Below are 16,482 nucleotides of genomic sequence, written 5' to 3'. Positions count from 1 at the left end.
CCAACGGCCTGATTCTCGTTCCAATGGCAGGGAATGCAACAGCATGAACCTCCAGAAAGCGAGCTGCGATTATCACGGCTAGATCATTGCATACAGATATCCTACACCTACAAGAATAGGCCCGTGGACAGAAAAGAAAGCGGCCCAATAGCTTCTCCATGCTTTCACCCGTTACATGGGAGCAATTATGACATAGTTACTTTGTCCTTCACCAATCAGCAAAGTTAAAGTGATTACTTTTGGGTCTACACTCTACACTGTTAAACTCCCCGTACTGAAAACTTCAGTAAAACAGAAACAAACATTCTGGCTACGGGTAATTGCTTATTGGGGTCTATGAAGGACCAGTCTATAGGATTAGCACAGAAGCAGCAGCAACAGCAGCAGCTAAGTACCAAACATACATAAGTAGCATCGGTTAATGTTTAAGGGTGTTGCCTGACATGAATTCAGAAAGCAGAGAACTCAGGGTCCTTAAACATCCATTTGGACAACAATTGGATAAATGGCAGGCTGTAAAGACCAGCAGAGATGGGATACAATTATTATTGAGTAGAGATACACTGGCAGTAACACTACAATACAACAATAGGGGAAGCAGTTATTACTGTGTAATGTTCATTTGCTTACTTTGGAATGTCGCAAAGCCGTTTTTAGTGGTGATATAAACAGCTGCAGTATAATCCTTTAGCGCCTCGGGAAAGGCAGGCTTAGTTTGTGTCAGGTTTGCTGTCAGCACCCGCGCCGTTCAAGAAGCGTGAGAACCACATGGCTGATGCTTTAGGGTGTCGAGAGAGCCCATTCTTGTAATCAACATACACAATCCCAAACCTCTTGGTGAATCCCTGCGCCCACTCAAAGTTATCCAAGAATGACCATGCAAAGTATCCACGAACATCAGCACCATCCCTGTATGTCAATAATTAATTGAATCATTTTTTTGGTTGTTTTGATTACATAGTGTTAGTGGTGCGGCAAAGAGAAACAAACTTACTTTATTGCTTCTGCGACAGCACCGACATATTCTTTGAAGAAACCTACCCTCTTTGTATCATTTAAGAACTGGTCAAGTGCTGCTGATGGATCGTCTAGGTCATCCATGCCTAGAGAAAATAAACTACGTAAGGGCATCATCCATAAACAACATTGGTTACTTAAGAATTTAGTTAGTAAACATTACACAGACAAACAAAAAGTATACCAACTAAACCAAGTAATGGAGTAAGAGCATGTCTAACAGGCCCCGTATTTTTTCGCCCCTTAAAACGCGAGTAGAGGGCCTGTATTCACTTTTCGCCTCAAAACAGGGTTTTAGACAACAATTTGCACAACAATTTCAGATCAAACATAGCACATCCAAAATATGTGATGCATAATTCATAGTTTTTAACATCACAACGCGATCATAGGCAATGTTCAAGCCACGGAAGTTCCCAAATGTGATCAACCATCAACGAGTCCATCGCCAGCGGCGCCACCACTCGCCGGAGACTCACCTTGAGCACTTGCAGCACGAGCTTCACGCGCAGCCTTCTTCCTCGCCATGATGTCCGCCTTGGTCTCCTTCCACCACGCCGGCCTGATCCTCGTCCATGCCGTCGGTGCGCATCATCATGATATCCCTCTCCTCGGCCAAGAGCTCCTTCATGGCCTTGGCTTCTTTGAGTGCGATCATCTTCATGTCAACCTCGGCCTTCAACTTGGCATCTTCTCGCCTTGCTTCCACCTTGGCAAGCTTCACCTCCTTCTTCTTCTCGGTGATGAGGAGCTTGGTCTCCAATGTCTTCATCGTCAATGCCTCCTTGGACTTCATGAGCTGATCCAACTTCTCCCGGAAGCTAGCTGCTTCGCCTTCTACCTTGACCCTCTCCTTGGCTTTCTTGTTGCCCTCGGGCTTGCCGGCGTTTCTCGCACTCATTTCCTCCGCTTCATCATCCATGGTGAGCAGTGCCTCCTTCTTGCACTTTGGTTCGTTGTCCCTCAACTTCCACTTAGGAAGATGTTGAAGAATGGAAAAGCAATGATGAAATTGAAATTCCTTGTTCTTGGAGCCGGCCATGTCCTTGTACCGTGCTTGAGCATACTTGGGCTGCACAACAATACTATGTGATGTTTCCACATCATCAACACATAATATGGATAGCAACAAACAAGGAAAACTTACATAGTCCTCCGGCACACATCCACTAGGGGGGTTGTCGGCCACTTGATCCATGGCAACACTCCAACGAAAACAAGCTGGTTTGATGATGTTCCATCGGCCTTCAAGGGAGCGGTAGGATCTGTCGGCCATGCTCTTGGTGCGAGGCTTTAGCTGGTGGTACAGATCCTCAATGCGCTGCCAATAGCGCTTGCCACCTTGGTCCACTCCGGTGCACGCATCCATCCCCACCTTGCTCCAAGCACGGACCAAGATGGCGTCTTCGATCTCGCTGTAGTTCGCCGTGCGTGGCTTCGGCGTCGACGAAGAACCGGCGGCAGCCGGATCAACCTCAACCACCTCCTCCTCGTCACCCTCATCCTCCTCCTCGTCATCAATCTCTTCGACGTTGCACTCCCCATCGAATGCATCGATGCCGGTGTCCAAATTCACCGCGGATTCATTGAGCATGTCCATGTACGATGTTGTGGACTCAACATCGAACACCTTGTCTACGTCCATGGTGGGTGGCGGCGGCGCGGGCGGCGCATCGGATGGAACGGAGGGAGGAGGGGTCATGGCCTTGGAGGGCGGTGGAGGCGCGAGGCCAATGCGGCTGATTGCCTTTGTCCGCACCTTGGCCGGCGCGGCGCCCTCGGCCCGGCCGCCTTGGTCTTCATCCTACCCCCTTTCTTGGCAGCCGGCGGGGCTTCAGCCGGCGAAGCTGCGGCCGGCGAAGCTGCGGCCGCCGCAGGTGCGGCCGCCGCAGGTGCTTCGAAGAATTGCTTCGGAATCCTCTTCCTCTTCGACGGGATGGTGGCAGAGATCATGGCCGACACGACGCCGGCGTTCGGCGGACCTCCGACGGGGACATCAACCACCGCGGCCAAAGGAGGTGCACCGCCAGCGGTAGGCGGCCCTTGCGGACGATCCATGGCAGCGGGATCCGGCCAGAAAGGGCGGGGCGGAGGAGATCGGGCGGCGGCGGTTGGCTTCAGCGAAACCCTTCGCGCGCAGTGGAGGGGAGGATACCGGTTTGGCCCTCTATCCCCGCTCCCATCCCGCACAAGTAGGGGGCGAAGACCCGCCCCGTAATCGAAAACAGCAAAAATCGGAGCGGGGGCCATTTTTACGGGGCGTGCTAGACGGCCGGTAGAGCCGAAACCCGTATTCCGACGGTTATTATACGGGTTTGCCCCTTTTAAGGGGTCTGTTAGACATGCTCTAACAAAACTATTGTATTGCTGCCTTCTATAAAAGCGTGGTGATAAGTTTTTTTCCATATTTAAAAAGTTATTGTATTGCAGTTACAACATAAATGTCAGTTTTAGACTTTAATGCCATATTCTAATTAAATAGTACTTCCTCTGATCCATAAAAAGTGTCGGGAACATAGTACCAAAGTTGTACTATCTTAGTACTAAATCTTCGACACTTATAAATGGATCGGAGGGAGTACTATGTTTAGGTTGGCAATCTGTTTTTTCAATTTTCTGTGGCAGGAAATAAGGTTTTATCAAAAATATCCATGAAAGCGAAGTTTTCATCATGGTCAAAGGAATAGTAAGGACTAAGGAAAGCACCACTGGTCGCAAATTCATTATGACAGGTTTACAGTTTGTGATAAACAAAACATTATGAACAAAACGACAAGTGTTAGGAAAAATGCAATTTACAATTTATATTTAAACATCAAGGAGCATTATGTTCCAGCAATGAATTTATCTTTCTGTCACTATGCATTCCCATTTGTTATAAGATATAGCTAGCATAAAGACAAAGCATGTTCCATTGGAAACCTTGAAATAAAAATAAATCAAGTCAATTCACATGATCTATATTATGTGAAGTACAAGGTATGAGATTCAACCAATGTACGTACTCTACATTATGTGAAGTACATAGGTATGGGATTCAAACCATTTAACCCACATACGTGGGAAATATGATAACGTAATTCATTCATGTACAAGTATATGACATATATGAGTTAGAAACTTGAAAAAATCCAATGTTTGATGAACAATACGGGACTGTAATGGTTCGCATGATTAGTGAAAATTCTCTATTCATTCTCAGATATGAAAAGGATGCACGATCTAATATTAGGAGCATGGAAACCTTACCATTCTCTGTTACATATATTATTGGATTGTCATATTTCTTTGCTATGTAATTTATCATTTTCCGAATACCCCAAGGAACTATGCAAAGCCACTCAGACGCAGCCTGCACGCACATTAAGATGAAATGTTAGCAGATATCAGTGGAGCTACATGAATGAGAAGTGCTCAAGTATTTACTCTTTCACCAATTGCTTCACCGCTACTCCTTTTTTCTGCCAAAAGGAAATGAGTGTCAGCATCACTATACTAATCTGTAAAAAAATAGTTCTTCTTTGTATGTATATGTCTATATGATTTACAATGCTCCAAGACTTCAGCAAGAAAAGTAGTTATGCCTTATGTGCATATATGATTTAAAATGCTCCAAAAGTAAAACGGCACAAAAGAGGTAAATAGACTCTGTGCTTGTTTATACGAACAAAAAAGACACGTCCTGGATAGCTGAAGCATATACCGAGTATCTCAACTTGCCGAGCTTGAAAAAAATGGATCTCTTTTGGTTGCGGGTTCGGCTGATTCGCAATGAATTTTGATGTATAGTGATTTAATCCAATAAAATCAATTTTGTTCCTGATAAATTCACGATCTTTCTCTGAGAAATTTGGAAGCCGATCACCCAATCTCTTGCGCATGCTTTCTGGGTAATCACCAAAGTATATTGGGTCAAGGTACCTTCAAGAAAGGCAATTGTAATCAGGATATATGCTTCAAATAATAACATAGGCTTCATGAATCTGAAGACGCGTCTGCATTATATGACTAAGATACTACACAGAGCAGAAACAAAAATATAGGCTCTATTGATATTGAAAAGGGTAGGAAATATAAGACACTTTATATGCATTCCTAGAAAAGGTAAGCATAAATTTTACCATCCAAGTAGAAAGTCAATGTGTCGTGCTGCAGCAGCCTGGTCTTCTATTTTGTCAGACGCTGGCTCTGCCCATTCACAATCAACAACAAACCCAACTGTGCCACCTTGTACAGCCTATAGTATGTATATCATCAGCAAAACAATGGTACTGCAAACAAACTGCTGCAATGAATGTTACTTCAAATGGAAACTTAACAGGCCTTGAATTTTCTTCTGTAGACATCAACAGAAGCAGCATGAGCTAAGATCTGGTGATGAGCAGCCAAAAAAGGTTCAGCAGCTTCACCATCACATACTCCAGGTGCGAATATTCCAATCCCATAACCATGAAGGGATGTTTGAAGAGGTTCATTGATTGTTATCCAATGCTTAACCCTATCTCCAAAATTTGCAAAGCAAGCTTCTGCATATAATGCGAAGTACTCTCTGAAACATTTTGATGGTCAATACAATAAGATATAGGAAAAACAAAATAAACCGGAAACACTTTGAAATACAGCAGTGTTCTTAGGCAAACATTCCATGTAGTATTTCGTGTTGGCATTTAACTATATTACAAATTCATAGTCTACAGTTAAGATGCCTGCACTGACTAAGTAACGGCGACAGTCTGATTAGACTGGATTTTTTCAAACTATATTTCTTGTTTGCATTGACCCCTCAATTTGACTTACACAATCTTGTCCGAAAGCCAACCCCCGACAGTCTGATGCAGATTATGTGGAAGATCCCAGTGATACAGAGTTGCATAAGGCTGAATACCTGAAGCCGGGCAGGAGGGTGGTGAATAACTAGATGAATAGAAACTTTAAAGACATTTAGTAAATCATGTGACACCTTTCTCAATCATGAAATCTATAAGGTTGTTATAAAAAGCAACTCCTTCCTCATTGATCTCCTTCCCTAGGCCATCTGCAGGAACAGTAATAAACTTATAAACTCAGATGAGGAATGCCTGATAATAATAGACAAGAAGAACATATCGAGATGAACACTGGAATTGTGGCAATGCAATTTTGAGGTGTATTAATATGTGAAGCATAATCCACCATATGAAATGTACCAGGAAATATCCGTGACCAAGATATGGAAAATCTGTAAGCACCAAAACCCAACTTGGCCATGAGCTCAATGTCTTCCTGTACCCAAACAGTTCAAACAAGGAGTTAGGGATCTAGGCAAAGGGTAATATTGTACCAACACAGATATCAAGGAGCCAGAAAACCTCCCTCAAGCAAGAGAAAGTTTTATGATAAGATACCTAAGGAAATAATTACAATAATAACACCTTATATCGATGGTAATGATCAACTGCAACTTCTCCAGAGGTTCCGTCTAGAATATGTTCTGAAAAAAAGCTTTTGGATGTCAAATATTAACTAAATCAGTACATTTCAACAAACTAAAACAGAATCCAAACGAGACAAACCTTTGTTATCTGCAAATACATCCCATATGCTATCGCCTTTGCCACCCACATTTCTTGCGCCCTCGATCTAGATATAGGGGAAAAGCCAAGAACAAAGTTAATGGCTAAGAGAAAATATAGTTGAAGCGAAAAAGGGAAAAAATGATAGAGCACATAAACAAAACTTTCTTCCTTTTGTTGTTTCTCTTGGTTGGAACCAAGTAGATAAAACTGGTGAAATTCGCAATTTGTTGTCTATCGAACTGAACCTCCCACAAAGAATTCTAACTGTATGATGATTTTCTCGTTTCTCTTCAAGGAGGAGAAGATTTACAGTAACAGGGGGTGTAAACTCCCCTCTCCATTTTTCTCCTTACTCAATTAAATTAAGGTTTCTCCGCAAACAGGGTAAAAGATCATTTTTCTGTCAAACCTTCCATTCCGGTGTACAGAGACAGAGCATTGGTGTCAGTTTACACAAACGAAATTAGGTAATGCTATAGCACTCCACTTCTTTTTTAGAATAACAGGGATCGCTCCCCGGCTCCCTTTTCATTGCAAACGAAACCATAGCGTTCTGTAGACAACAAGTTCAACAAAATAAAAACAAAAAGAGCAAGGGGTGTGCGCCATCGCGAAACCACACCCCACAACCCAGGCCGGGACATAGAACCAAAAGCACCAAGTGTATTACTCCTCCTCCTACTAAGAGCAACTACCAACACTACCAAGCTCGATTCTCTGACGGTCATCAGCAGCCCACACCAGCATCACAGTAACACTCCACTTCTAATTAGTAGAGAATATGAGAGATGAACCCATTGTTTAAATGAAGACGATCCCGCTGCAAATAGTGTATATTCCTGCCGGTGTATATTCCTTCCTCTCCACTTAAACACGTGCCGCCTCCATTTGCAAATAGTGTTCACTTTTGACGACTTTGCACATTCACAACTACTTGTCGGTTTTCCCGTTCCATAGAGAACTAAATCTGTCTAGTGCCTTCTGATTTGCCGGTTTCCTATTTGCTCGAGATAACTATTGCTAGAGGTTGCTTGGCCTCAGTTGCACACAGATCATTCCTTCCTCAGCGTTGCTTCGGTCCATGGTGATAACTGGTAACTATTTCAAAATGGCGGGGCACGAGGGAGAGTTCCGCTTGCAACAGATGTAAATAATTTGGGGAAGCAGACGAGCAGTCCAGCCTACTTTTTTCAAAGACAAGTCGCTGCATTACTAACCTGAGCCAACAGAACAGCACAGCAGGAACCCAACGCGTCCCAGCCTCCCAGGGGCCACCCACACAAGCGAAAGCATCGCAGCGAGGTTCCAGGCACCTCGCCTGGCTCAGAGCGCACCGCACGCAGCTTAAGCGAAAGCATGGTATCATTGGTGTAGTGTGCTACACGCTCTACCGTACCGGGCGACAGGACAGTCACGCTGCAATTTGGCCTGGTAGCATAGTACTAGAACTAAGCAACTGACCTGGTAGGCGGAGGTGGCGACGCCGAAGACGAAGCCGTCGGGGAAGTCGGCGCGGGTCACCTCACCCGCCGCCGCCTGGCCGCCGCGCCCCGTGCTCCCCATTCCCGCCGGGCCGCCGCGGTGGAGCAAGCCAAGCGTGCGCGCGCGCGCGGGTGTGATCTCGATCCGGCGCCGTCAGTCGGGTGGGTTGCCGCCGAGAGGGGGTTTGAGTCGTACCTTCGGGGGGCTTGCACGCACGTGAGGTCCGCATCTCCTTTCCACTTTCCACCTCCAACTGACCAACTTGGAAACAGCCGTTCCCCGGTTTCCGATCTAGGTTTTCCGACCGTTCCCCGGCCGCCGCCGAGGGCGGCTAAACGGACGCCGACCTTTTATTTTTCAGTTTTCAAAAATAATATTTTAAAAATTTTAAAAAAATCTGACAAAATCGCAGAGATAGAGAATGAGTAATGCCACAAAGTGTAAAATCTTAATACGAAATGCTTTATATTCTAGGCTACATCAAAAAAAAAGTCAAAATCTGAAATTTGGCAAATTAGATTTTGTCTTTCTTTGGGCAAACTCCAATCCGCAACCACCACATTTTTTGTTGGTATACTTTTAAGTGTCCAAAAATTACATACTAAAACTAAGGACATTATGTTGTAAAACTGTAAAATTTTGTTTTTCCTTACTATAGTTCCAGAATGTTCCCTCTTTCTTTTTAAACTTAGAATACGACGTGGTTCGCATTGAGATTTTGCATACATGTAGTATAAATCGTTGCCTACCTCTAGAATTTTGTTTTTGGATATTTAAATTTTTTAAGATATGAATTATGAATGTTTAAAATAAAGGGCTACATGCGCTCGGCCTCCGTTTTACGCTTCCGGGCCGCTCGGCCTCCGTTTCAAGTTTCCAGGCTGCCGCTGTCCTGTTGGTCCTAATCTCCAAACCGCGTCTCCCTCGGTCACGTCCCTCCAGGGGAAGAAGGTGGGTACTATCTCAAATTCTCTTATTCAAGTGAGGTTAAACGTTCAAAACTTCAAAATGCTGCATCATACATACTGTTTCATCATTCGTGACTTCCACGTCACAAAAATCGAATGCAATTCAATGTCCAGTGAGCCTATGTGAATTTTTGCCAGATCTGGTATAATATGCATGAAATTAATCCTGATTCAGACAACCATAGTGCGCCGCAATTCACATTTGCGTTATTTATGAAAACTACGCGTCTTGGCTGTATTTTGACGCCTCTTCCATTTCTAATTCCCCGACTGCTACCACGAGGCTGCGTGTAATACTCTTACGGCCTGCGTGTGACATCCATCACTCTTATCAAACCTTTTGCATCCCCCATTTCTCCCTCTTCAGATAAGCCTGTCATAATAAAGTTGAACGCTGCCCTACCAGGATCTGGGCAAGATACAACATCCTCATCAACAGATTCTTTGCATCCTTCACATTTTTCATCCTACTGTAGACAGTTAAATAGAGTACCCTAGTGAAAACTTCAGTAAAATAGAAACTAACTTTATGGTTACTGGTAATTGCTTATAGGGACCTATGAAGGGCCAATCTAAAAGGTTAATACATCAGCAGCACTCAAGCAGCAAACATATTCATTGGATTAATGGCAGACCGTACAGAGCATCAGAGATGGGATGCAATTATTATCTTGAGTATATACACCGCCAATTACAGTACAGTACAATAACAGGGAAAACAATCACTGTGTAATGTTTATTTACTTGCTGAGGGATGGCTCAGTTCGTGCCATCTTTGTTTTCAGCGACAAGTGTGATCGAGAACCACATGGCTGATACGTCAAAATGTCGCAAAAGCCCATTCTTGTACACTACCAGACCCCTCTTGGTGTATCAATCCTATTGCCCTCTCAAAGTTGCTGAGGCCATCAAGTTCAGATACTCGAGTTATTCTGTAAGACAACTTGTTTGGCATCAATGCTTCACTTTGCATGGCATTGTTTTCCAACAAAAAGAAATATATCGATGTGTGGATGTGCAGGGTTTATTCTCCTTCCTGGAAAAAAAACATTATGGCACACCAAGAAATAACAACTGTGAAGCTGTGAATACTAGATAGATATAGCATTGGTAGAAACATCTAGATATAATTTTAGCACCTTGGTGAAGATGGACTTAGTTTGTGTCAGGTTTGTTGTCAGCAGCCTCGCCGTTCAAGAAGCGTGAAAACCACATGGCTGATGCTTTAGGGTGTCGGGAGAGCCCATTCTTATAATCAACATAGACAATCCCAAACCTCTTGGTGTATCCCATAGCCCACTCAAAGTTATCCAAGAATGACCATGCAAAGTACCCACGAACATCGGCACCATCCCTGTATGTCAACAGTTACCAAATTAATTAGTGGCATCAATATTTTAGTTGTTTTGATTACATGGTGTTACTGATACGGCAAACAGAAACAAACTTACCTTATTGCTTCTGCGACTCCACTAACATATCCTTTGAAGAATCCAACCCTCTTTGTATCATTTAAGACCTGATCAAGTGTTGCTGATGGATCATCTTCGTCATCCATGCCTACAGAAATTTAACTACATAAGGGCATCATTCATAAACAAGGTTGGTTGCTTGAGAATTTAGTTAGCAAATATTACATCAGTATCAGACAAACAAAAACTATGCTAGCTGGATATTAAGTAGTAGAATAATAAAATATTATATTTCTTCTTTCGGCGCGCTTACGTGAAAAGTGTTGGCTCTAAGCTTGACCTCAGAGATGAAAATCCCAAGTTAAACCTTTGGTTGGAATCAAGAACATCGGCGCATGTGAGACAATCTTTCTTTAAAAGGCTTTGTCTAGAAGTAGTGTACTTTTTATTGGTCGGTCATATGTTATAGGGTTTGTGGTAGGATTGTGAACATACTGTCATAAGGCGGATCAATTTTGGATGGCCCGGGTTTTTTGGTAGCCTATTAGTTCATCATCAATGCTTGACATTGTTGAATAATCAATAATATATGAATGTGTGCATCAATCGAGGAAAAGGACGGGCTTCATCACCCTTTCAAAAATAAGGACTGGTTCATAGTTTGCGATAAATAAAGCAGACTGGTAGGGAGAATGTGTTTGCTTTACATTTTGCATTTAAATATCAGGGAGCATTATCGGGTTTTTTGGTAGCCGATTTGTTCATCATCAATGCTTGACATTGTTGAGTAACCAATAATATATGGATGTGTGCATCAATCGATGCAAAGGCTGGGGTTCATCACCCTTTCAAAAATAAGGATTGGTTCGTAGTAGATGAAACGGACAAGTGGTAGGGAGAATGTGATTAATTTACATTTTTCATTTAAATATCAGGGAGCATTATCTGGGAATGAACTTATCTTTCTGTCAATGAATTTATCTTTCTGTCACTATGCATTCCCAATTTTATAAGATACAGTAAGCATAAACACAAAGCATGTTCCATTGCAAACCATAAAATAAAAACAAATCAAGTCAATACACACACTATATATTATGTGAAGCACATAGGTACGGGATTCAACGAATCTACATGCTCTATATTATGTGAACTACATAGGTATGGGACTCAACCATTTAACAAACATATGCAGGAAATGTGACAATTTCATATCATGTACGCATATATGAAAGATGTGTATTGGAAACTTGAAAGAACAATCAAGGATTGTAATGGTTCTCATGTAATGAAAATTCCCCATCCATTCTCAAATATAATAAAACGCACCATCTTAGGAGCATGGAAGCCTTACCATTCTCTGTTATATATATTATAGGATTGTCATATTTCTTTGCGACATGGTTAATCATTTTCCGAATACCCCAAGGAACTATAAAAAGCCAATTAGACGCAGCCTGCACGAATATTGAGATAATATGTTACGAGATATCACTGGAGCTACATGAATGAAAAGTACTCAAGTATTTACTCTTTCACCAATTCCTTCACCGCTACTCGATTTGTCTGCCAAAAGGAACGAGTGTCAGATTGCAATATTCTGTGAGGATAGGAAACCTGGCAAGGGGCAACTTTGTATGATCTAAAGTGATACACAATATTCAGGTCAAATTTCAGCAATAAATGTAGTTCTGTCTTATATGCCTATATTGATTTATATAACGCTGCAAGAGTACACGGACACAAAGAGCAAAATAGACTATGTTTAGTGGGAGAATGGCTATTCTTCCTAATCAGCAAGGTGAAATAGTCTATCATGTCTGTTGTTTACGTACTATATTTTATAGCTAGCCCTGCATCATTCAGGTTGTGCTGCACTTGTTTTAATAAACAAGAAAAGATAAGTCCTCAATAGCTGAAGCATAATACCCATCATCTTTGTCTGTTGAGCATGATAAAAATGGATCTGTTTTCCCTGCGGGTTTGTCTGATTAGCAATGAATCTTGATGTATAGTTATTTAATCCAATAAAATCAATTTTGTTCCTGATAAATTCACGATCTTTCGCTGAGAATTTTGGAAGACGATCGCCCAATCTCTGCCGCATGCTTTCTGGATAATCACCAAAGTATATTGGGTCCAGGTACCTTCAAGAAAAGAAATTATAATCATGAAATGTGAATCAAATCAAATCCTAGGCTTCATGAATCTGAAGGCGTGTCTGCATTATATGAACAAAAATACAGGTTCTGTGAGAAAAAGGTAACAAGTATAGGACATTTTATTTGTATTCTGTGAAAATGTGAGCATACACTTTACCATCCAAGTAGAAAGTCTATAAATCGTGCTGCAGCATCCTGATCTTCCATTTTATCAGACGCTGGCTCTGCCCATATACAATCAACAACAAACCCAACTTGGCCACCTTGTAAAGCCTACATATGTAAATCATCAACAAAGGTACTGCAAACAAACTGGCGCAATGATGGTACTTCAAATGGAAAATTAACATGCCTTAAATTTTCTTCTGTAGACATCAACAGAAGCAGCATGCGCTAAGATCTGGTGATGGGCGGCCAAGAAAGGTTCACCAGCTTCACTTTCACATACTCCGGGTGCAAAGTTTCCATTCGCATAACCACTGAGGGATGTTGAAAGAGGTTCATTGATTGTCATCCAATGCTTAACTCTATCGCCAAAATTTGCAAAGCAGGCTTCTGCATATAATGCGAAGTACTCCCTGAAACATTTTGACAGCCAATACAATCAGATGGAAACATAAAATTTAATAAGAAGCACTTAGGAATAACGCAACATTTCTTAGGTAAACGTTCCATATGTAGTATGTCTTGTTGGCATTTAACTGTATTTACAAATTCATAAGCTAAAGTTAATATGCCTGCATTGACTTACACAATCTTGTCCGAAAGCCAACCCCCCATAGTCTGGTGAAGGTTATTTGGAAGATCCCAGTGATACAGAGTTGCATAAGGCTGAATACCTGAAATGGGGCCGCAGAAGGGTGGTGAATAACTAGATGAATAGTAACTTTGAGGGCATTTTGTAAATCATGTGGCACCTTTCTCAATCATGAAATCTATAAGATTGTTATAGAAAGCAACTCCTTGCTCATTGATCTCCTTCCCTAGGCCATCTACAGGAACAGTAAACTTATAAACTCAGATGAGGAACGACTGATAAGAATAGACAAGAAGAACATATCGAGGGGAAAGCTGGAATTGTTCAATACGATCTGGAGGTGTATTAATATGTCAATCATAATCCAACAAAAAAATGTACCAGGAAATATCCGTGACCAAGATATGGAAAATCTATAAGCGCGAAAACCCAACTTGGCCATGAGCTCAATGTCTTCCTGTACCCAGACAGTTCAAACAACGAATTAAGGATCTAGGAAACAAGGCATGCATGCAGCAATATGATTTATAGAAAATCTCTCTCAAGCAAGAGAAAGAAAAACCTTATTTTACAAAATACCACAAATGTGATGGCTATGATAATGATTACAATAACAACACCTTGTATCGATGGTAATGATCAACTGCAACTTCTCCAGAGCTTCCGTCTAGGATACGCTCTGAAAAAAGCATTTATATAGACTATTAATTAAATAGATATATTTAACAAAGTAAATTATAGTCTAGATGAAACAAACCTTTTGTATCTGCAAATACATCCCATATGCTATCGCCTTTGCCACCCTCATGTCTCGCCCCCTCGATCTAGATAGAGGGCCAGGAAAGGACAAAAATGTTACTTCATGGCTACAATTAATCTAGTTAAAGAGAAAGAGGAAAGATCACAAAAAGAAAAAACTACTTGTCGATTTTCCATTCCTAAGATGGATTTCACCGAGTAGCCGTATTAACTCTATCTTTTTTGTAGACAAAGAATTAAATACGTATCTATTACCTCCGACTTTGCCACTTTCCTATTTGCTTCAGATGATTACGCGCAATTCCTCAAAAAACTATATATACGCGCACTTCAATCCAGAGTAGTATTTGCGAAGGGGCAGGGGCAGGGCACGACATAGAGAGTGGCTTGAAACCCGCAAGGTATGAGCTGCCTTTATAGAGTGTTTAGTGGGACGAGCTCAGCCTGGGCCAGTTGTGAAGCTCGATTTGAGCTTCACAACCCGGCCTGGCTGAGAGGCATTTTTCGTATGAGGTGGGCAGTGCCCAGTTGGCCGACCCGACCTAACAAACAGCAAAAACTGAAAAAATCTGGGTTGAGATGAGAGTATCCGAGGTTAACCAGGCTACCAAACACACCCTCAGTCACTGTCCTACTTTTGGTTAAGCCAACAGCAGGAGCCCAACGTGACCCAGGTGCAACCGAGCATCTGCCACCGAGTCATCCACAGCCCACAGGATACCCCAAGCAAGCAACAAGCGCACCGCAGACGCTCTGCCGAGCCAGCCGACACGCAGCGATTTGGCCGGCGTGGAAGCAGGAATCAGTAGCCGGCAGCGGGCGAGATGCACGCAGGGCCGGTTCATAGATTTCGGGGGCCTTAGGGTGAAACGACACCAAGGATCCCTTGTTTATAGTGGCTAAGCTTTTCTAGGGCAGGGGCAACGGCCCCCCTACTCTGAAAATTTCCTTAAAGATATCCATTTATGTTAAATTTATATATCTTAGTTAAAGTTTAAGCATGATTGGTGCTCTAGGCCCCTTAACAATCTCAGTCAAGCTTCACCACTTGATCACACATAAAAAAACTTAAAAAAATTATTATTCAACAAGATAAATATTAGGATAAATATTAGGATAATGCAATAACAAACTAAATAATATTTACATTTGAAAGATCCATGCTCTTCGGAATATTGGTGAAGACGTTTGAAACTATTTATTTCTATTGATCGCACGAATTATATACCATGATTCTTTTTTCTACCAATAACTACTTGTGTACATGTGTATTGTTTTCGAGAAATAGAAATAATCAGAGAAAAAGATTATGAGGGTCGGTGTTGTGCTGCACATTTGAGAAGGAGTCATAGTATAGACACGTTATGTTACAACTTCAACCTTCTAGAATTATTCTAAACTCTATTGCCTAAAGAATATGAATATAAGTGTAGTAAATGTGTAAATAAATATTAGACTGCACCCTAGCTGTCGAGGCCCCGGGGCGAGCCCTCTGCCCCGCCCTATGGGCCGGCCCTGGATGCACGCATCCACCAATCTAGCTATAGGTCGATGCAAGTACTACTGCTGAGAGGTAGCTGACCTGGTAGGCGGAGGTGGCAACGCCGAAGACGAACCCCTCGGGGAAGTCGGCGCGGGTCACTTCACCGGCCGCCTCGCCGCCGCGCCCCGTGCTTTCCATTCCCGGCCGCCGCAGCAGAGCTGCAGAGGAGCAAGCCGAGCGTGTGTGCCGTGAGTTGTGAGCTGTGACTGTGAGGGACTGAGGGTGGGTGCTGCTGCGGCCGATGGAGGTTGGAGGGAGGTGCGCGGTTGACTTGAGATATATAGCCGAGTAGCGTGGCTATAGAGGGAGGGGGTGCGCTCATTGTCAGTACCAGTGGCGAACAGGCAATGGTGTTGCGGCACGCGTGGCGAGAGGGTGAGCAGCCGCTGTCGTTGAGCCGGTCGGTGGAGCCCGCAAGCGTGTTGTTCAGGATAGGCCCGTTGGGATATGGTTTCCACCTGCGTTGTGCAGTCAACTTGGCAATAGCTTACACAGCGTTTCACCATGTGAGAGTGTCTCCTTCTCGAGTAGCGACACACACTGCACTGTGCACTAGCGATTAGAGCATCTCCAGCCGCGTCTTCTAAAGCGTTATTCAAAGCAATTTAGGGCGCGCCGGATCAAAAATCCGTTCCAGTCGCGTCCCCAAAGCCTATTTTTGTCTGGCGCGGTCCAATACGGTGTCCGACGCCCCGAGCCCGTCCCCATCCAACAAGGGACACTCCGGGAACGCCAGACACACCGAAAAGCGAGGCGGGGAGTGGCGGGGCCGACCCGTCAGCGGTACAATAAATTTTAACCTAACCATCGCCTACCTCGCGACGGAA

General features: G+C 43.1%; 2 protein-coding genes across 3 annotated transcripts; both read right to left on the bottom strand.

The window, feature by feature from the left end:
• Positions 1-388: 388 nt before the first annotated feature.
• Positions 389-8,135, bottom strand: LOC124659376 (beta-glucosidase 4-like). Its single transcript, XM_047197270.1, has 13 exons — positions 8,034-8,135; positions 6,570-6,636; positions 6,429-6,487; positions 6,204-6,279; positions 5,978-6,052; positions 5,815-5,902; positions 5,341-5,566; positions 5,139-5,254; positions 4,721-4,938; positions 4,444-4,478; positions 4,267-4,369; positions 995-1,103; positions 389-909 (listed from the first exon to the last, which is right to left on the bottom strand). The coding sequence occupies exons 1-13, from the start codon at positions 8,133-8,135 to the stop codon at positions 711-713; spliced, it is 1,473 nt and encodes a 490-aa protein (XP_047053226.1). The 3' UTR covers positions 389-710.
• A 1,485-nt stretch (positions 8,136-9,620) lies between these two features.
• LOC124659377 (beta-glucosidase 4-like) lies at positions 9,621-15,952 on the bottom strand. 2 transcript variants are annotated; one of them, XM_047197272.1, is made up of 14 exons: positions 15,695-15,952; positions 14,111-14,177; positions 13,974-14,032; positions 13,735-13,810; positions 13,514-13,588; positions 13,348-13,435; positions 12,949-13,174; positions 12,754-12,869; positions 12,364-12,581; positions 11,966-12,000; positions 11,789-11,891; positions 10,474-10,582; positions 10,162-10,376; positions 9,621-10,058 (listed from the first exon to the last, which is right to left on the bottom strand). In XM_047197272.1, exons 1-13 carry the CDS (start codon positions 15,791-15,793, stop codon positions 10,178-10,180), a joined length of 1,470 nt encoding a protein of 489 aa, XP_047053228.1. In that variant the 5' UTR covers positions 15,794-15,952; the 3' UTR covers positions 9,621-10,058; positions 10,162-10,177. The 2 variants fall into 2 exon arrangements, with proteins under 2 accessions (XP_047053228.1, XP_047053227.1); XM_047197271.1 differs by having other exon boundaries at positions 9,621-9,954; positions 15,695-15,951.
• Positions 15,953-16,482: the final 530 nt, after the last annotated feature.

The sequence above is a fragment of the Lolium rigidum genome, chromosome 6 (genome assembly GCF_022539505.1).
Source record: "Lolium rigidum isolate FL_2022 chromosome 6, APGP_CSIRO_Lrig_0.1, whole genome shotgun sequence".
In the NCBI taxonomy this organism is placed as follows: domain Eukaryota; kingdom Viridiplantae; phylum Streptophyta; class Magnoliopsida; order Poales; family Poaceae; genus Lolium; species Lolium rigidum.
This window is presented reverse-complemented; position numbering and strand designations above follow the sequence as displayed.

Bases quoted from the DNA above. Each gene is read 5' to 3' on its own strand.
- LOC124659376 (XM_047197270.1), bottom strand. From the start codon at position 8,135: ATGGGGAGCACGGGGCGCGGCGGCCAGGCGGCGGCGGGTGAGGTGACC. The intron at 6,488-6,569 runs GTTTGTCTCGTT...GCTTTTTTTCAG, and splicing joins TGTATTTGCAGATAACAAAG to AACATATTCTAGACGGAACC. The intron at 5,255-5,340 runs GCCTGTTAAGTT...TACATACTATAG, and splicing joins TCTACAGAAGAAAATTCAAG to GCTGTACAAGGTGGCACAGT.
- LOC124659377 (XM_047197272.1), bottom strand. From the start codon at position 15,793: ATGGAAAGCACGGGGCGCGGCGGCGAGGCGGCCGGTGAAGTGACCCGC. The intron at 14,178-15,694 runs GTCAGCTACCTC...CCCTCTATCTAG, and splicing joins TTGCCACCTCCGCCTACCAG to ATCGAGGGGGCGAGACATGA. The intron at 13,811-13,973 runs GTGTTGTTATTG...GTCTGGGTACAG, and splicing joins ATCATTACCATCGATACAAG to GAAGACATTGAGCTCATGGC.